Raw genomic sequence first — 21,035 nt, 5'->3', positions numbered from 1 at the left:
TATAACCCGAGTACATGAAAGGATGGAAAGAATGGTTTATGGAAAACTCTTTTACTAGAATTTAAGAAGAAGATTCTGCAACGTGTGGAAAACAACTATGTTTTAATAGGTTGCTGCTTTAAATTACTGAAGTTACTTCCAAGAAGGTCATGACCATAAAGTAGAAAACTAACCCTTCATAGCAGAGGCACATGTGGAAGAGAAAATAGTGACAGTGAAATGTTATCTTTGATCTCTCAGAGGAAGTGGCAGAATGTTGTTGGGGATTGTGTTGTTGTTATTGCTGTTTTGGGGTGTCTGGTTCTTTGTTTTTCTTGGGGTTTTTTGTGTGCCCTTTTTTAAAAGGTTTCTTTAAAAAGAACCATCTATTTTTCTCACTTTTCTCAGTTTGGAGTCAATAAATTATCTCTAAAAACATTTAAACAAAACCAATCATGTCAGTAATGCTTTACTATTAATTTCATAGTGTTTTCACCTTTCTCTGACAACTGGAGGAAAATATGTCCCTACGTTCTCATGTCCCAAGCACCTGACAGCTCTGTTCACTCCTTTCCTATAGCCATTAAAACAAGCATACTAGTACGCAACAGTCAAGAACTTAAAATACAATTATTATTCTTTTCTTCCTCCCCCAGTGTCAACTAAATAGCTTTCCCTTTCCTTCTGAAATTTCCTGCCTATGTAACTGGTAAGGGAGAGGAATTATCTTGTGGATCAGAAAACTAAGCCAATCCCTTTCAGCGTATTTGTTGCCAAATCTGAGCGAAGATTGATGCTCTGGGCAACGAGAACCAAAGTAGGATGCAACACAAAAGCTGCTCTCAAAATCCAGCTTACTAGACTCATTCCCTGCAGATCCCTACATGTTCTCCAGTGGTAATGCAGACCTCAGAAAGCAAACTGATGCTTACTGACTGTTTCATCTGCCGTTCTCATCAGCTTTCACGGTTCGCACAAGTAAGGCAAAACATGGACCAGGTAAAAGAAGCAAACAAGGCCAATAACGTAATGTTGTATAGAAGTGGGTACTTCACACAGCCAAGCAGATAGGAAGCTCAGTTGGCTACAAGGGGCCTGCTCCAGATGATGTCATTCTGGGTCCTTTCACCAAACCCTTAAACAGCCTTCAGAGTCAAAACCTTAGAGAGCAACTTGAATGAGATAACGCTCTGCGTTCCTATGCATGCTCAGGCTTCACCTAGATGCAGTTTAAAAGGTGTGATATTAGCAGGCATTAAGCGGCATAAGAAGAGCCACTGGTTTTTGTCAGTGTTAGCTTGATGGTTGGACTTGATCTTAAAGGTCCCTTCCAACCTAGACAATTCTATGATTCGAAGAGTCTACATCAAAAAAAGCCATGTTTGTGGCAACCTGAGCTTTAACTCCATTGGCTTGAACTAACTCGAAGCGTGGACCGCCATCTGCGTACTGAAAGGCGCTAGTCAGGAAATATTGGACATCTTATTCTGTATTAGTCCATACAATACCTAAACTAAGCATTTTAGGGCATTCAATAAAAAAAAAAAAAAAAAAAAAACACAAAAAAACCCATGCATGGCATCCTAGTAGTAGTATACTTTTTCATCTTTGGTTCACATCCTCATCCTCTGCTCCCAAATAGGTCTTGCAGAAGGTCATATCTGGTTAGGTCCCTTCCTTTTTTTCATGTCTTTTTGGCACTTACTCAGTACACTTTCACTGCCGTGTCATCCTGAAGTTTTCCCAAAGCTAGACTGCCAGTTTGTTTCAGTAAGTTTCACCTGTCCAAGTACTTTGGGAAATATCCACCTCCCACATCTGAAAATCCCCTCAGTTTGGGATCAATTTACTCTCTAGCATGTAACTGCAACCTTTCCTGTCTCAAACTAGGCACCTAATGATGTTTTTAAATGTCTTCTGGCCTACGATATCGTTATCCTGCCTTCTGACACCTGGCGCTACAAGCAGAAAGCTGTCCTTCTGGACAACCTGTGGTCCCTTCGCACAGTTTTGGGAATTTCCCAAGCCTTGGGTGCTTGCCTGCCTGCTGATGGCTCTGGAGTTCTGTTCCTCAATGGGGTTTACAAAGCAGATGCCACCCTTGGAAAGTTCATGCCAGCAGATTAAATGCCAAAGAATCTGCTAAGGCTGTGAGAAAAGAGGATGCTGATCCTGGTGTTCCATCACCCCCACATTTTATTACTCATAAACTGTATGTGAACAGTTGCCCCACATGCTAAAGATTTACAGATGATGTTAAAAGTAACTAAACCAAAAATAGCATCTCACCGAACAAAGAAATCCAAACTCAAATTAGGTCGTTTTTAAATGGAAAGGTGTAGCTTAGAAGGATAAAATGAAACTTCAACCGTTCAAGTGAGTGCATCAAAATCAAATTTTAAGAACTGCATCATTCTGTCAGAATATTTAATATTTCTTTCAGTCAGGGAGGTTTTCGGTTTCTCAGAAAAACTTTTGGCCCTCGGTAGGTGGTGCTGTCGCCCTTCAGTCTACCCAGGAGTAACACACAGCCCTGTTTCCAGTGCAGAAGCGAATTTCATGGAGCAGTATAATCAATGCCACCTCACCAGTTAAGGAGAGGGCGGAAATCTACCTTGTGAACTTATGAATTAAATACTTTCATAAGGTCATAGTTCAGATGGCATTTAAAGTCAGCAGTTCCCATATCACTTCATACACAGATGTCATCATACCATATATCAAAAAAAGAAAATCAGTGATTGTTCTGTTCGGTCAAGAGAACTACAAAATTATCTACACAAAAAAATAGAAATAAAGGACTGCACAAATATTTAGCCCTCTCTACATCATATTCTAAAATCCTGTGAGCATTTCCATCAAACGATCTGAACAAACACTTGAAGAAAATGGAAAATAATGACATTGCTATTATTCTAAAGGAAGAGTTCTGGCTATTAAAGCTGAATGTGCCTGTGAGATGGTTATTTACATAGATGCTGCGAAACCTGCAAAATTGTCGATCAGGGCGCCAAGGGGCACCAAGAGGCCTTAGCTGTCCTGCCTCTGGCCCTCTTGGACATCCCTGCACATGGGCCTGGGACCTCCCTGCAAGAACAGCCCTGACCCCCTCCCTGCAGGTGGGCTGTGCCCAGCCCTGTCCCCTGCAGCCTCCCTTACCAGGCATGGGGACCAGGGCATCTTGGTCATAGTTGTGTCCCCAGTCCTGCCTGGCCCCGTCTCCTGCAGGAACCTCAAACCCATGTTGCAGCAGTGTCTCAGCTCCTGCTGACTGGACTCCAGACCTGACTTGTTACCCTGTCTCCTCTGTGACTGTCAGTGGTCCCTGCTGGTCACCACCCCAGCCCTGACCAGAGCAGCCTGTCGGGAAGGCCACGGTGCTACCCATGCTGTGGTGCCCTTACCTCCAGCTTGCTCCCCTTCACTGGGGGAGTGCCGCTCAAGCCTGACATTAAGTGCAATGAACAACTATATTAATTTGTTAGACAAGAGCATGCAGCGATCCATCTCACAAAAGGATAAAAGTCATCCACGCTACAACAGACAAATAAGAACAGAAGTATTTCATGGAGACTTCTCTCCCAAATCCTACAGAAAACCCCTTAAGTGAATCCCAGGCTCAGGGAGATCAATGAATGTTTGCTGTGTTCATTTCACTCACTCACATACCAACCTATCTTCTCCAGCAACACCGCCCAAGAGCAGAGGAGGCTCTGATACAGAGAGCTTATCCGTCACCCAACAGCTACTCCAAGGATCTAAAAAACCCCAACCAACCAACAGCCAACCAACCCCAACCAAACCCCTACTCCCTTCATATTGTAGAAGGAAGGGAAAGGCACTCCCTTGTAATTTTTTTTTCACAACTACAATGGAAGTGCTATGTTGGAAACAGAATCATTAAGGTGTTGTTCTTGCAGGAACATTTATGTATAGTCATCACATTTATGTATAGGATCTGACCACTAATATGGCAAGACCTTATAGCGCAGGTCTAACGTATACAAAACCTCTGCTGAAATCCATAACAGTTGCAAGTGAGAACTGGAGTGGAGGTCGGGGTGGAGTTTTGCCATGATGTTTACTTCCATATCACCGCCAATGTCTAAAGTCAAGCCTAAGAAGATGAAAATTAATATTAAAGTATTTTAGTACTTGTGTAATACATATATTTTTTCTTTTTGCATATCACAGTTATACATGTAATTATTAATGTATCATATGAAAACATAATAAATGCCACCATTCGCAAGGCTTTAATAGATGCATCAAGAAAGCATAACATTTTACATGTTATCAGGAAATGTGCACCAGAGCCTCCAGATGAGCAGTACTAGATTAGAGGTCTGTCAAGGCTGATGCCAGAAATACCAGATGAATTATGGAATATAGTCTCAAATCCAGAGACGTCAATCAATCATGCACGAATAAAGGGGCCCAGCTCTACTGTACAGAGGAAGGACTCACGCTGCATTAGGGACAGGTATTCGGACTACAAAGACGGAAGACACCAGGTGAATTCTCAGCGTATCAAATGATCAGATTGCCTTCCAAGCCCTGTTTTATTCCTTGAATAAGGGCCAATACAGAAACTGAATCCACTGGGTGAATAAGGCCTGCTCTACCAAAAGTGCACCAGTTTAAAGGAGTTAAAAGTTTTACTCAACTCCTACCCTTTTGTGGAGATCTCGATTTCAGATAGCTCACACAAAGCCGTACCTGACAAGCAAAAGTCCAAAAGAGTTTGCCTTGGTTTACTGAATCAGTTAAGGCAGTAAAAATTTGAAAGTCATCTCACCTCAATCAGAAGACCTCCTCAAAACCCTGCTTCTTGAAAGGGGATCAAAAGAATCTTTTCAGATGAAACTGTACCTGAACTGTAGATCAGTGGTGCAAGAAATTTAAGACACGCAGATGTAGTCAAGGAGCTATATGCTATTTTTATTTGTAAAATACTTTATTCCTAACAGCAAAATACTGTAATTTTGTTTTATAAAAGTTAGCAAAAATTGATACATTTGAACCAGAAACAAGAAAACTATTTCTACTTTTATTCAATTATTCAATTCTCTTTTCAATATGGAAGCTATAGGTATGCACCACACTAACAGATTTCAGTGCCAGACAGGTCATTCAATAAATATATCATTCTACCATTAAAATCTGTGAAGGACAGTGAAAAAGTTTCATAAAACTACTGAAAAAATATAAGCATTTTTGGCTTTTTCAGAGATTTGGAACTAGTAATATCTACACGCAACAAAGTTCTTGGCATTTACAAGAATGATTGTATAGAACAGTAACAGCAGAAACTGTTAGTAGTAAACTAGAACAACCAAATTTGCAGCACAACATTTCTAGGAAAAAAAAAAATAAAATCAGAAATTCAGCCTATTTCTTAAATCCTACAGAAGACTTCTGCAAGGAGGTGGTAGGGGATTTCATATCAGATAAGGATTGCATATCCTAACTTGCAATAAAAAAAGCTGTTCCTATACTGTATATAATAAACACTGCCTGTTTGTTATGAATAGAAGTTGAAGTAAGAACAAGTAACTTCGCTATTTTATCCTATTACTAACAAAAAACACAAACCATGAAACCTTTGCCTTGGAGAGGACAGGTTTAGTTAAATCTTGTTCTGCTATATATACAGGCATAATTCTGGAAGCCACAGTTGCATCAACTTTCAGAGGTGAAATTCGTTCCCTGTGTCAGCCTTCTGAGAAGCTTCTTTCTGTGAAGATGTCTGAGACAACACTCAGACAGAATGCAAGTGGCAAGGCAAGTTCACGCACCAGTTAATCAATATGTAGACAGTGAAAGATGGCGTGACTGATGCTGGAAAACCAAGTAACAGAAAGGCACATGCAAAATACTTCCTCTTTTGAAAGAAAACAAAACAAAACAAAAAAACCAACCCAAAAAACACAACCAAAAGCCCCCAAGCAACAAAGAACTTGCCCAACAAAAAAAGCCATTAACTTCTGTACAGTTAATGCTGTTGAATTTCAACTTAAAAATGAAACCAAGGGGAATGTGAAACTGAATATATGTAGTAATTATTTTTTTTATTTTTATGAGTTCACCATCCTTGTTTGGTTGGTTTTTGGGGATTTCGTAATATATAATTCAGTGCACTAATAAATCTTTAGTGTTGTGTGGACAGAAAGGAAAGGCAACAGCATGAGTATTTATTATTGACAACAACTTCTTCCTCCAGGTGATAGAGGAGCCAGCAAGGAGAGGTGCCTTGCTGGACCTCGTACTCACCTACAGTGAGGGGCTTGCTGAGAATGTGAAGCTCAAAAGCCACTGTAGCTGCAGTGACCATGAGATGGTGGAGTTCAGGATCCTGGGGGGAGGGAGGACGGTAGAAAGCAGGCTCATAATCCTGGACTTCAGGAGAGCAGACTTTGGTCTCCTCAAAGATCTGCTAGGAAGAGTCCTATGGGATTTGGGCCTTGGAGAGAACACGGGTCCAAGAAGATTAAAATTCAAGGATCCACACAGATCCATCTCAACAAAAAAGAAGTCAGGCAAAAATGCCAGGAAGCCTGTGTGGATGAACAAGGAGCTTCTGGACAAACTCAAACACAAAAAGAAAGCATACAGAGTGTGTGTGTGTGGGGAGTAACCTGGGAGGAATGCAGTGACATTGAGCATCCAGGGTTGGAGTTATGAAAGCTAAAGCCCAACTGGAATTGAATGCAGCCAGGGACATCAAAGACAACAGAAGGGCTTCTGTAAGTACACAGGCGACAAAAGGAAGGCTTGGAAAAATGTGGGTCTGCTGCTGAATGAGATGGGGGACCTGGTGACATAGGACAAGGAAAAGGCTGAGGCACTTTTCAATTGCTTTGCCTCAGCCTTTTCTAGCAAGACTGGCCTTCTGGAATACCAGGTGCCAGAGATCAGGGGGAAAGGCTGAAGCAAGGAAGACACACTGGGTGGAAGGGGATCTGGTCAGGGAATACTTTAGCAAACTGGATGTGCGTTAAGTCTAACGTGCAGCCACGAGTGCTGAGGGAACTGGCTGATGTCATTGTGAGGCCACTCCTGGTAACCTATGATTGATCACGGTGAATGGGAGAAGTGCCCAAAGACTGGATGAAAGCAGATGTCACTAGATGCAATACAAACATGTTTTTTTTCCCCTTTCTGCATTAGATACTTTTGCTTAAAATATCCATTTGTCAAAGCAAATTTCATTCCTTACACATAATGAGATGATTTAGCTGGTTATGAGTCTTCCTCCAAGGAGGACCATTCTTTTCTCTCCACATTTCTATGTACTTCTGCTGACCTGATGCGCAATGTGTCTTTTCTAATCAGATTCGTTGACTCTGAAATATTAATCATGAGAAGAAGGTGCTTTTAGGGAAGGGCACATTGGAAATGCTACAGGGAATAGTGGAAGTAATTTCTGACGAGCACAGATGCTACTTATACAAGGAGTTAGGGTTCCCAAGTCTTCCGCTAACTTTGGTCTCATGAAATAATACTATTTAGTGCTCCTGACGACTCAATATAATAGGACAGTGTACTCAATGTAATATGCTTCTACGTGGGATTTATAAAAACCTGCTAAATTAAGATTTGAAACAGAGAGCTTCAGTCTGTGAGATTGATAGTGTCACTTTCAAATGGCTTGACTGAAGTGGGACTCCGTGGAGGACTCTTTGCACTCAGTGGTGGCGCTGCCAAGACTTTCCGTCGGATTCCAATTGTAGCCTTTTTATGGTCATGTCTGAGACTGCGGATCGTGCTATTTATGGCAGCCACACATGCCTTCCAATCATATCCAGTTTCCTTTAGATCAAAGGATGGATAATTCTCTTGAAGAAAGTCTAAAAATAAACAAGTATATAATAGTGAGTTATCAATTATTTATGCAAGCTATATACTCTTTTTGGATGTAATTAAGACAAAACAAGTGCATGCTACCAAAACAGGACAGCAAGGCATATTACAAGGTTTGAAGAGCAAAGCTAGAGGGCAGATATTGCCACCCGCCCTCCCCTTTCTGTTTGCTCTGAAAATGAGTAGCAAAAGGTCTTAAAGGCACTAAAACAAAACATGCCAAGAAAGGACGTAACCACGTATGTGGGCTTGATCCCTTGAAGTACTGAGTAACTTCAGTTTCTAACGTGGTCAACCAGAGCAAAGAAATCTCAGGCTCCATTTCAGAATGACCAGTATTTAGCAGGACCAAGCCCTCCTCCAAAGGATCTCTGACAACTGTATTCACTAAAATGAAACACAGCAATTCAACATAACACAGCTATAGAGGAACAACTGTGATAGAAAAACTGCAAGAGCTTGATCCTTACCATAGTGCAACAAGATCAGTAAACAAATACTTGAGTTCAGTAGCAACGGGATAAATAAGTTAAGACTATGGCACCTCTCTCCCCTTCAACAAGTGAAAAGGGTAGTTTTAGAAAAAGATTTTATTTTTTTTTTTAATTACTGAGAAGTAATTGTCCTTCTGAGCTTAGCTAAATTACACGTTGTCTCTAAGCAAGCCCCTAAAAGATTTAAATAAGCACCGAAAAGGAATTCTTAGCTGTAATTTCGAATCAAAGGCAATACCATTCCTACTTCTCCTATTAACGTCTATATTTACCTTAGTAGAATGAAAGGTATAGCTAGTTGATATTATGCCATTTTTGTTCTTCAACTGCTCTCACATATACTAGCAAGCAAAAATCTAATATGGTATCATTGTTTACAGTCGATACTTTAACTTGTAGTTCCAAACCTGGAAACCTATTTTGCCAGAAAGGCATGGATCTCAAGGAAGAAAATAACAGAGAGAAAAACTTGTGCTCTTGCAGTTTACTCTGCTCCAGGAGGGTAAGGCAGGGAGCGAAAGCACCTTAGGTTCCTTCATTCCCAGGACACTCCTGTAATAAACTATGCTGACAAAGGATACACAAGCTGTTGTCTGAAACAGCAGCCAAGCTCTTTCCCCTTCCATCCCTGACAGCAAATTCAAGAAAGTGCTTGGCCTCAGAGCCACAGCGCAGAACAGGAATTCCTACCACCAGGCCTATGGAGCCTTTGTACATGCCCCACAAAACAGCTTTTAAATTATGTTTTTTCTTTCACAGAAATTGACATCTTACTGGGACTACAGAAAGGCTACGCAGGGCCCCTTCCTGCTCTGCAGGATTATATTCAGGGACCTGCTGCTGCTGCCATCCAATCAGGCTATGTTATAATGTTAAAGAAAACAGGGCCAGCGACTGCTCTCTGGCCCCAGAGCCAAGTGACACGGCCTGGCTGCAACCCCACACAGAGGACTTTGTCTCTCGTCTGCTCTGGAACCTACGTGGTGTTCCTGCAGCCCTAAGACACAATTAATACATCTTTTGAATGCTTCTTAAACTCAAAATGTCATGAAACAAAATATGCGTGCAATGGGAGTACGTGCAGATGCTTAAAGTGGCAAAGCTTCCAGGCCACTGGTAAAGGAATATGTACAGTTTGGGAAAGCCCACTGTAACATATAGTCTTGCCATACTGGGAATGGTTTCTGGCATGCCCAGACATCACCCCAGAGAGTGCAAGTCCCAGCTCCATTTTATTTAGCACTGTTGCTGTATCTTCAGAGGCAATCTTGCTATACCTGTGGAGTTGTTAGGCTGCACTGGACAGATCTTAACAACCCTTTCAACCTCTCTATGCTCCAGACATGGAGGAGACGCAGTTTCAAGATTTGTTAGGAGATACACATTGCAAAAAAATGCAATAAATCATAGAATATCTCAAGTCAGAAGGACCCATAAGGATTGAGTCCAACTCCATGCTCCTAGCAGGACTACCTAAAACTGTATTATATGACTAAGTGTTGTCCAGACAAGGGTAACTAGTCAAATATGCAACATTACTAACCAAGCGAACACTATCCCACAGTGATATTATAGGGGCACAGGAGGAAGTAAAACCCCACATCCAGCCTGTGGTGTTGGGAAACGTTGAAGGCACCCCACTATTACCCTGTCTGCGGCTTGGGATCCAGCCCAGTAAATAACATTCCACAAGCAAAACTTAAGAATTCCTGGCAAAGTATTTTCTCTTCAGATTTCTCATAGAAAAAGCCAACTTTTACAATGAAAATAAGGCAAGAACACAGAAAATTAAAAGAAAGTGGAAAGGTTTCTCTACTGCAGGACCGAACCTTTTCAAGTATGTTGAACTCTCTAAGATACTGTAATAGCCACGGAGCAAATAGCCACCAAAAACCTGATGATCTTTCCCTCAACACCATAGTTTGTGCTGGCCATGTTTAAATCTTAACAGATAATGCCAAGTTTTCTTCTGTATAATAACCCATACACCTTTTCTACCTACAGTCTGTTTCACATTCCTCCTCACTTGCTGCATAACTGTTATGCTAATTGTACTGCCCCAGAGACTAACAGAAGACACCCTCTCAGGAAGGAGCATGGATCAGTGTTCCAGAAGAATGCTGAAGCAAGAACAATGCAGAAGGCAAAACAACTGCTACAAGTCCAACTGTAACATACTTTCCCTCTGCTTCTGGAATAGCATTTGCAAATAGAATAAGCAATACCAACTTCCTAAAGACATCCTGGATTCACATAAGCTGAGGAAACTGCAAAACTGTCCATATTAATACAGTGGCATGGGCTGTCACACATTATTTGAAAAGACATGTTTCAGCACAGATTCATTATTCAAATAGCTCAAACTGGTCTAGTGCAAAATACTGCCTGTTCACTTGGCAGCAGTCCTTATCCCACCTGTAGCTTCTAAACAACTACATCATTTGCCGAGACCTTTTCTCTCAATGGAGCCTACTAGGTCAGTAGAGACAGATGATCTCTGAGCTCTTAGAAGGGCAAGGCACTTGAATCTGCTCCTTTCCCATCACAGTCACTCATGCCATGAGGGAACTCAGGAGGTCTCTACTCCAACCTTTCCAAAGCAGGGACAACTCTGAGGTCAGACCAGGTTGCTCAGGGCTTTGTCCACTGAGGTGTGGAAAAAGGATGGAGATGACACAACCTCACGGGGCAACGTGCTCCACTGCTTGACTGTCCTCATGGGGAAAAAGGAGCTGCTCATATCCAGTCTGAACCTCTCATTTCCTTTTATGCCTGTGGTCTCACATCTTCCCACAGTCAATGCTGCAAACAGCTTGACTAGAAGGAGTTTACTTTGAAGACAGATAGTGGCAGGCTGCTACTGGGTCCCCTTGGAGCCTTCTCTTTTCCAGACTAAATAAGCCCACTTTCCTCACTGGACAAGTGCTCCAATTCCCCATCCCTTTTCGTGGCCCTCCAGCTTTATCAATATCTCTTTCTTATACTAGAGGACCCAAAATTGGATGCAGTAATGCAAATGCACACTCATGAGTGCTAAAAAGAGGGAGATAATCCTTTCCCTTGATCTGCTGGTTGTGCGCTCATTAATACAGTCCCAATTTGCTATCAAATGCAAACATGATGAGCGTTCTCCATTGTCTCCAAGTCATAGATAAAGATGTTAAACAGGCCAGGTACCAGGACAGACCCCTGCAGTACCCCATGTGTCAGTCTCCCAAGCAGAGCATGACCCACTACCCTCTGAGCACGCTTCCCTTGCTCAATCTTTTACGATTAATGTTGTGGTAGAAGCTTTTCTTGACATTCCTTGCAAGTCTCAACTCTAGCTGAGCTTTAGCTTTCCTGACACCATTCCAACACTCCTAGGCAAAGTTGCAAAATTCCACTTCATAAACTGTCCTTGCTTCCAATCTCTATATACTGCTTTTTTGCACTGGAGCTCAGTTGCGGACTTCCTGCTGAGCCAAACTTGTCTCCCCATAACTCTACAAGTTCTCCTAAGTGTCAGGATGGACTCTCTTGTGCTTGCCGAATGCTGTCCTTAAAGTCCGTCCAGCTTTCCTGAGCTTCCCTCCTCTTCAGAGCTGTCTCATAAGCTCCCACCTATGAGTTTCACAAATAAGCCAAAGCCTGCTCTCCTAAGCTACAGGGTATGTACTCTCAGACCTTTTTAACTCTACTCAGGATCTTGAGGTCCATTATTTCATAGTCTCGTACAGGCAATACTGCCACCGATTACCACACCCCAACCCTTTTCGTGAAGGGTGCCATAACCTGCTGTACATTACCTCTGGTTGGCCTACCTAGCCCCTGTATCAAGAAATTATACCCAACACCCTCCAGAATCTTCTAGGACTGTTTCCATCTCCCACTGTGTTGCCCTTTCAAGCAGATACCATGCAGACTGAGATTCCTTATATGAACCAGGTTTGTGATCTGTGACTTCCTTAAGTTGCTTAAATATAACTTCGTCCACTTTCCCTCAACTTGTTACACTGCTTGCACTCCTACCTGTCAGAATAGTTTCACAGACTTATTTCTGAAGCTCCATGGTTTGTTCATATAACAGTTAATCACTCTTGTTAATTTCCCTGCATTATCATTTGAACAGAGATTTTCTTACTTACCTCTGAGAGCATTAATTCTGTTGCAGTCCAGTGGGCTCATGCCACGTTCAAGATTACCATATACATTGCTTTTTACGAGCACATCTTCAGTGAACATGTGACGAATTAGGTAGCGAGCTGACAACTCTGGCCGAGACTTCCCCTTAGCTACATAAATGACCGAGAAAGGCAACTGAACGTTGCGCCATGGACTTCCAAGAAGTTCTAGAAAGGATGTCAGAAAAACAGAGACAGAAATTTTACTTATTCAATACCGACCATGCTTCAACGTGGCTGTGTATTACACTAAGACTAGGACACAAAAAGTTCTCCCTGAAACTACTGTACTTGCTTGGAAAGACCAGAGCAAAACCATAATGCTACAGTTAATACTAAAATGCAACATATTGCAGACAAATGTCCAAGTAGCCAAAAATCCCTGCCTGTTTTACAGCAATGTAACATCACTTCTGATATGCTTTCAGCAATGGTAGCAATGTAACCTGCATTATTAATGACTTTCTAAATTGTTTTCATCTCACGTGAAAAGATGATGTTATTCCAATTACATAAGTAAATAGAAGTTCTTCTATTTCAATGGTGCTTAGATCCTGTAAGTGGAAACTGAAAAAGAGTGAATATTTTTAAATACTTCAATCCGACTCCACTGCAAACATTTAAAAAAAAAAAAAAAAAAAAGGCAAAATGTACAGTAAAGCAGGAGGTCTGATCTAACAAGTCTTGGGTGCAGGAGCAGATCTGACAGAGCCCCAAAGAGACTCTAATCAAATATATTATTTCCAAGGGCGACTAATCTCAGCTCATTTTCCTTGAAGCTCTCTAGAGGAATCACATGCTGTACATGGTTTTTTTTTCCCTAAACAAAAATGCATTGGAAAAAATTAAGTATAAAGGCTGCTTTAAGATTTTTTTGCAGCCTTTCAGTACTTAAAAGGGGCTTGTAAGAAAGATGACAACAAACTTTTTAGCAGGGCCTGTTGCAGTACAACAAGGGGTACTGGTTTTAAACTAAAAGAGGGTAAATATAGACTAGATATAAGAAACTTTTTACAACAAGGGTGGTGAAACACTGTCAGAGGTTACCCAGAGAGGTAGTAGATGCCCCATCCCTGGAAACATTTAAGATCAGGTTGGACGGGGCTCTGAGCAACCTGATCTAGCTGAAGATGTCTCTGCTCATTGCAGGGAGGGTGGACTAGATGACCTTCAAAGGTTCCTTCCAACCCAAATTATTTTCTTATTCTATGATTCTATGATTTTTATTGTCCCAAATTGTCAGTTTTACAGAAAGGTGTACTTTTCTTCTGAAATTGCAATACCATTCAATAAATATTCTGAGCAAGCTTACTCCATTAAGGTAGAATATCTCCAACATTAAAAAAAACAAAAACGAAAACAGCATAACTGTGAAGTAACTCCTGAAAAATAATTACTCAGAGAAACCGAACAAAACATCTTACAGCTGAACTTTCCAATCTTACAGTGGATATGCATTATGGGACACTGGTAGATGCAAACACATGTTCAGTTAGCCAGATAACGTTCTTGTTTACTCCCATGAAGACTTACTACATATACATCAAGTGACTGCCTTAAGAGGAAGGGTCACATAGTTGAGCAAATCCCTTTACTACACAATTTCACCTATAGCAGCCTCTTCTGCCTCTCACTGACCATTTAAAATGTAACACACAAATTCAGAAGACAAAGATTTCTTAGTTTACCCATAGGTTCCAGAGACTGCGGTTTCTTGACTGAAGGTGTATGGAAAGCTTCTGGAAGCTTATCCATTCCTGAATTCTGCAATGTGTCAGTTATGGAGCTGGTCATTTTCTGAGAGTTTTGAGAATTGCCTTCACTATCTTCATTATAATTTAAATCTGCACAATGAGATGTATCTGGAGCGACAGCCGCTATTTCTTTCCCTTCAGCTGTCTCCTGAAACATTAAATGAGGTTAGCACATGCACTGGGAGAAGCCTACCAGTTTTCTAATTAGTGTTACAGTTCATTTCCCATTTAGTATAAATTAGATTCGAGATATTTACAATATAGCTACTTCTGAACTTCAATCATGAAAGCCACAGGTGAACCAGATACTTAAATATTCACAGATTTGCACAAAGCTTTTTAGAAGCAAAGGTAAATGGAGTTACAGGTGTCTTGGGAGTGATGTTTCAGTCCATATAAAGTTGAAATGCATGGCTGGATATATCTGAAGGAACGCCTGTGAAAACAGTGCTAGCCCCTACATGTTTAGGCTCGCAATCAAATTTGACACTACTTCTGGGCAACGTTTACAGTTCAGTTAGTTAGAAGAGGCTTCGCTGCAAAGTAAAATTACTGAACAGGAAATTGGTTCTGTTTTACCTCAAACCAGGACACTTCCCTTTTAGTATGCTATGCTTATACATCTCTTAACTGAATACTGGACACAGGAGCGGGAAGAGGCAGAGCAAGAGAAAGGGATACACTTACAGTATTCCCCATATGGAACTAGTGCTGCAGTCAGCAGGATATGCTGAGCAGTGCAAAGACAGAACTCAAGCAATTTCCAATTAGAGCACTTGTATGATGAGGCGTTCAAATAATTAATTTGAGAAAGAAGCACAAACTTAGTACTTAATAAATTATCACCTTGAGACAACTTACTGGGTTTATTTTTGTTTCAGAGCGTAAACAGCGGATCATAGCATTGACATTCGTGATACATGTTTTCCAGTCTTTTCCATGCTCGCTCAAATCATAGTTTGGAAAGTTAGTTGCAAGAAATTCTGCATATAAAATATATAAAAGTTTTTAAGCTTTATGACAAAATGCAGTATTTAAAAAAGCATTCTAATGTAGAAAGAGAGAAAGCCAACAAATGTTTCACGTTCAGTGTTCTCCATTTAGAGGCTTCAGATTTCCAGCTTTAATTAAAGAGAGGTAGTAAACTCACGTTTTGAAGCTAAGCAGCACTATGAATTTAAGATGCACAGTGATACTTTTTTGAGGTGTTGTGAACAATGCTTTTATTATTAAGCATTTCCTAGTACAATTAGGGGAAAAGTGTGATTTATCATACCAACGTTAAAAAAAAAAATCAACAAAAACACTCCCACAAAAAACACAGACAGGGTAATACTGCAACTACATCACGTGGCTTAAACAGTCTCCCATCCTCTAAACAGGAAGGAGATGTATAGGTTCATGCAGACATGCCATAGGATCCGTGTAAATGGCTTGACATTTAAAAAAAAGAAAAAGCCTTCCCCATTTTCACCATTTCTCAAACAAACAGGAGAAGTGAACTTAAGAGTAGAGTATTTAAGAATCACCCGTTAATGTTTGTCCCAAGTGTACCATGGCCATAAAAAAAACAAAAACAAAAATGGAAAAAAAAACCCAAACAAAAAAACCCACAAAACCCATGCCACACACAAACATGAAATAAATTGTAATGAAAAATTTAGAAACAGTCAGCATGACTGATGAACATGAACTACACAAAACTAAGAGAAATCAGAATTGTTTTATCCACATGGAAGAAAAATGAACATTGAGAATTACAAAGCAGGAATTTCAAAACCAAAAGACACAGCTGAGTGGAGCACATCCACTACTGCATTTTTCAGTTCACCAGCTGCTAGACAATGATTAGCAGAAACATACAGAAAAGGACTCCTTGTAAATGAAAAACTTTGTTAAGAATTTAAGTAAATTGCGCATTTTGAAAGGCAGCATACCTCTTATTGCAGCAATTTTGTTTGGATCCAATGTCCTGCGCCCCCGTGCACTCACTCCCATAATGCTGCACAATAATGTTTCCTTGGGGAACAAGACACGAACTAAGTAGCGTGCTGCATACTTTGGTTTAGTCTTTTGCCGAGCTTTCATCAAATAGTTTCCAAGAACTTTTACATTTCTCACTGGGTCACCAACAAACTCTTTGGTAAAACAAACAAACAAACAAATTAAAAAACCCAAGCAAGTTGTTAAAAAAAAAGAAATACTTTTTCAAACTCTTTCGCTTGACCTCTATGGTACTCTCGGTATATGTTCTTTACTACAGCTAATTCTATGTATTACTTATCTTTGCTCTTACAAAAAGCAGCTCTAAATTGGAATGGTAACAGAAATATCTTTTTGAGTCACGTTAACCACCAAAGTAACTAACTGAAATAATAACACCCAAGAAAATACATTAGACACATGAGAATCGAAAATATTCAGACTGGCCAATTTTACACACATACAGATACCATGTATGTTTTCAAGACAATGAACCATGAAGAACGGCATATCCATACATAGTAGTGCTAAAATCATATGCTGTTTACAAATTTGCAGATAGATATCCGAGTATTTCACCTACTATTCGTGCAGCTCTTCAGCTGTATGAACTTATTTTTTAGACCAGAAGCAACCAAAAACTCCTATCTTGGCCTTCCATGTAACTCAGGGCGTTTACACTTTAGAAAGAAATGCATTAGTTTTTAATACAGAGTGCTATTTTATGTGTCCCTGTTTATTATAATGCAATCATTATGGAATTCTTCATTTTCTGTGGAAATAAGTATTTTGAAAGAAACCAAACACTGCAGTATTTGAGGATAGAAAGGATTTTTCACTGCTAAAATCCTCCACAAGAAGAAAACAGGCATTTCCTTCACACAAAAAAGTTGCTTTCTTAAATGCAAAACACGTATGCAGGCATACGCCTCACTTAGCTTTACTGGTAGTCTCTTGTCTTTTTAAACACATGCATAGCATGCATACATTACTTATGACATATATACAGGTTACAAATAGGTTACATCAAGAGTACAAAGAGAGAAAAAGAGAGTCTAGCCTTAAAAGAACCCAAAGCATGTACTGTAAATCGAAAGGCTTGCGGTAGTCTATAGAACTGTATATACACTGCAGAGGTTTTTAAGTGATCATATTAAACATTCCTGTGACCTTTATTTCAAAAGTTTTAAACAGTATTCCATTATAGAAATGCTTGTAAGGCAGCCAGTCCTGCTCCTTTACTTTTAGTAAATAATGATTAAGAGATTTCTTTAGGCACATTTCTTCATGCCAGCAGCAGTTTTTTTAGCCTTTGTCTCTGAGTATTTATTACAAAGGAACTCACCAAAGCTGGGATTGATGGAGACCGAAGAAGATGGTAGTTCTTTACTGATATTCACACTCCCAGATGCATTTCTGTAGTTCATGACCACAGCATTATTTCCCATACTGGTCTCTGACGGTGCTGGCATCGATGACGATGCCACTGGTGAAGATGCGATATTGACAGTACTTTCCACAGCACCAGCTACAAGATTTGATTGTGGAGAAAGGTCAGGCATCCCGTTATTTGCTGTGTATGATGAATGCAATGAATGCGTAGAAACTATAGTGGGGAGTGGTGGGCTCTGCCTATGAACAGGCTGCTGTGATTCAAGCTGAAGACTCTGCTGAACATGTTTTATTGTGGAATTGACCTGAACATGACCATTCTGTAAAGCAACCCTTATGAGTGGGCTATGCCTTCCCTGGCCTGGTGAAGGGAGATGAAGACTTGATTCCTTTTCCATGGATCTTTGTAGTTTTATTTTTCCCTGGGGCAAATGACAGGAACTTCTGTATGTAAATCCAACTGGTTTCTGCAAATGTGATTCAGAAAGCAATTAAAAGGTTAAATTAGATATATTGGGTTATTTTTTTCTTTTACAAACCAGGAAGACTAGATTTTAGTAATGATGCTATTGGCAACAGACTCTTCATTGAGGTAGTCATTGTCATAAAGCCAGTGCTATTATTTTTTCGCCTTCCCTCTACTTTGTTTTATTCTCACTTGTAGTTCCAACACTAAAAGTTTATCTGATCAGCTTCAACGTCTCTCAAGTTTTTTCCACCTGGGGTGCTGGCAAATCGCTTTCTAAAAAGCGAGATATATAATGAGAAAGGCAGCTTTGTAAAGGCTCTTAAAAAAAGTTGCATAAAAAAATAGGCAAAATAAAATTTAAAATTTGTCAGCCATTGACCCAGTCTGCTGAATTTTCAAAGGATTCTCCACTTCCATGTTAGCTTCCTTTTAAACAAGAAAAAAACCAATTCACTTTCTCTCCTGGTTGCCTCTTCATTCTTTATTTGCTAGCTGAAACATTAAACATTCATATCTCGTCTACGATGGAAGATTCCAAAGAGACTAAGGCAGACAAACTGAGAGATGGGCTATGCTTTCCACCACATGGAGTACTTCTATTAAGAAGCATATGCACCTTAAAGCATGCGTTCTAGTTCAAAATACTGGTCACCGAGCAGGAGCTACCAAATGTAGCTGACACACATAGGTTTGGTTTCTTGTTTGTTTGCGTTGGTTTTCTTTTTGTCTTTTTTTTTTTTTGTATATAGAAATCTGATTATATTCCACCCTTGTAATCTTTAAAAATCTATGACCTGAAGAAAGGTTTATATGCCTCAAAGTTTGTCCATTTCTCCAGTTATTGGAGTTGAGCTAATTAAAAAAAAAAAATCATACCTTTACAACCAACTTTTCCTTATTTATACCCTTAGCGCATCACAGATACAACAATGATACAGCTATAAAAAACCTACAGCATTCCTGATGGTTTTACAGATAAAGTTCTAGCAGAACCTAAGAAAATGGTTGGCAGGTTGCATTTGCTGGCTTCTCCCTTACACCTTATAGTGATAAAAGCTGCCTTTGAAAAAAAAAAAAAAAAAAAATGCAGCACAGGTCACTTAATCTGAACATAAAAGCAGCTGCCATTCCACATGATCAGAGGGGAGGGCAAGAGCACAGAGGTCACAGAGTCCAATCATAGCTACCAAGACCAGTTTGTTCCCTGAATTTCATATTTTTGGATGTGTGGACAGTATAAGCTTGGAGATGTCAACAAAACCACATTCCCAAATAAAACCTAGTATCCTATTGATAACTGACATGCATGAGAATGTCATCATTTTACCCACCCTTAAAAGAAATGGCCTTACTGATGTCTTGACATCTCCTGACAGCAGGATCACCTCGGCCACATTAAAAGCTTTGCAGTATTATTGACAATGAAAGGTCATTATGGATTTTATGACCTTCTTCAAAAATCATCTGTTACGTTTTCCTTTTAAAGAGCATTGTTACAAGTACTAATATTCTGTCTCCTTAGTTAACACTGGATGGACCACATAGGAAAAAAATGGATAGTGTGTACTCAGTATCAAACCTTCTTAGAAATTTTGAAAAAAGGTATTTTATTAAAAAAAGATACAATTCTATACCATAATGGATACGACAATACACTGTTGAGATCTAAAAATTGTTAGTCAATTGAACCAGCCTGTGTGAATGATGCCTAAAATCTCTTCTAACTGCAGAAACCAATGGTCAGTAACAACATCGGAGACTGAAGCTGGCCTATAGTAAGAAATCTAGAATAAATTAATTGAAATGGATTTTAAGTCTACTAATCTTAGTAAAAGGAGATGATTTTTTTTTAAATAAGCATCAGAGGAAGTGAGAGAATTAAAGGAAAAATGAGTGTCTCAGGTCTTTAATACTCACAGGTTTGAGCAACAGTGGCTTTAAACGAGCATGCTGCATTTCTGAGACCTTCCGATGAAGCAGGTCAAATTTTTTATCCAATTTCTGAATGGCATCATACATGGCCTGACAACAAATGTAAGAGTGAAAACAGTATCGTTTCACAAGAACCCAATTTAAATCTGGAGAAATCAAGAAAATTCAATTAAGGGCAAAATACCCTCCCAAAAACTGAATAAGATCTGCAGATAATATATACATTCTGTAAGCATATTAAAGATCAACATAGATACAAAATGCAAATAACAATAGTAAATATCACAGTAAAAAGAATTCTCAGAGAAGCTTACTCTTGCGACTTGAATGTGGCTGGCACTTAAAGGTTGTTCTTCCTTCTTCCAGCAGACGTTTTATTTTTACCTATTTGGTACATTTTGTTTTACTTTGAAAAGCTACTGACAAGATCTAAAGTAAGTTAGGTATTCTGAAATGCTATTTGAAGTCATAGTAAGTTTCCAAGTACACAGTTAAAAGCTTCATAGGCAACCAACAAAACACCGATTTCTGTATCACCAAAGGGAAGTATTTAGAAAAATACTAACTGTAAAGTAAGAGTCCCAACTGGAATTGAACGCAGCCAGGGACGTCAAAGACAACAGAAGGGCTTCTGTAAGTACACAGGCGACAAAAGGAAGGCTTGGAAAAATGTGGGTCTGCTGCTGAATGAGATGGGGGACCTGGTGACATAGGACAAGGAAAAGGCTGAGGCACTTTTCAATTGCTTTGCCTCAGCCTTTTCTAGCAAGACTGGCCTTCTGGAATACCAGGTGCCAGAGATCAGGGGGAAAGGCTGAAGCAAGGAAGACACACTGGGTGGAAGGGGATCTGGTCAGGGAATACTTTAGCAAACTGGATGTGCGTTAAGTCTAACGTGCAGCCACAAGTGCTGAGGGAACTGGCTGATATCATTGTGAGGCCACTCCTGGTAACCTATGATTGATCACGGTGAATGGGAGAAGTGCCCAAAGACTGGATGAAAGCA

The 21,035-nt window shown here is 40.0% G+C and overlaps 1 protein-coding gene across 2 annotated transcripts in view; it reads right to left on the bottom strand.

Annotated features, from left to right (window-relative positions):
* Positions 1 to 4,396: 4,396 nt before the first annotated feature.
* The window catches only part of BEND2 (BEN domain containing 2), a 35,603-nt gene continuing 18,964 nt past the window's right edge, over positions 4,397 to 21,035 (bottom strand). For both annotated transcript variants that reach the window (XM_063342450.1, XM_063342459.1), the window contains 7 exons: positions 20,015 to 20,119; positions 17,582 to 18,095; positions 16,191 to 16,391; positions 15,115 to 15,236; positions 14,188 to 14,401; positions 12,464 to 12,667; positions 4,397 to 7,829 (listed from right to left, as the gene is read on the bottom strand). In XM_063342450.1, coding sequence (XP_063198520.1) covers positions 7,594 to 7,829; positions 12,464 to 12,667; positions 14,188 to 14,401; positions 15,115 to 15,236; positions 16,191 to 16,391; positions 17,582 to 18,095; positions 20,015 to 20,119 — 1,596 coding nt within the window. In that variant the 3' untranslated portion in view covers positions 4,397 to 7,593. The remainder of the gene's footprint in view (positions 7,830 to 12,463; positions 12,668 to 14,187; positions 14,402 to 15,114; positions 15,237 to 16,190; positions 16,392 to 17,581; positions 18,096 to 20,014; positions 20,120 to 21,035) is intronic.

Source organism: Chroicocephalus ridibundus, chromosome 1 (genome assembly GCF_963924245.1).
Source record: "Chroicocephalus ridibundus chromosome 1, bChrRid1.1, whole genome shotgun sequence".
In the NCBI taxonomy this organism is placed as follows: domain Eukaryota; kingdom Metazoa; phylum Chordata; class Aves; order Charadriiformes; family Laridae; genus Chroicocephalus; species Chroicocephalus ridibundus.
This window is presented reverse-complemented; position numbering and strand designations above follow the sequence as displayed.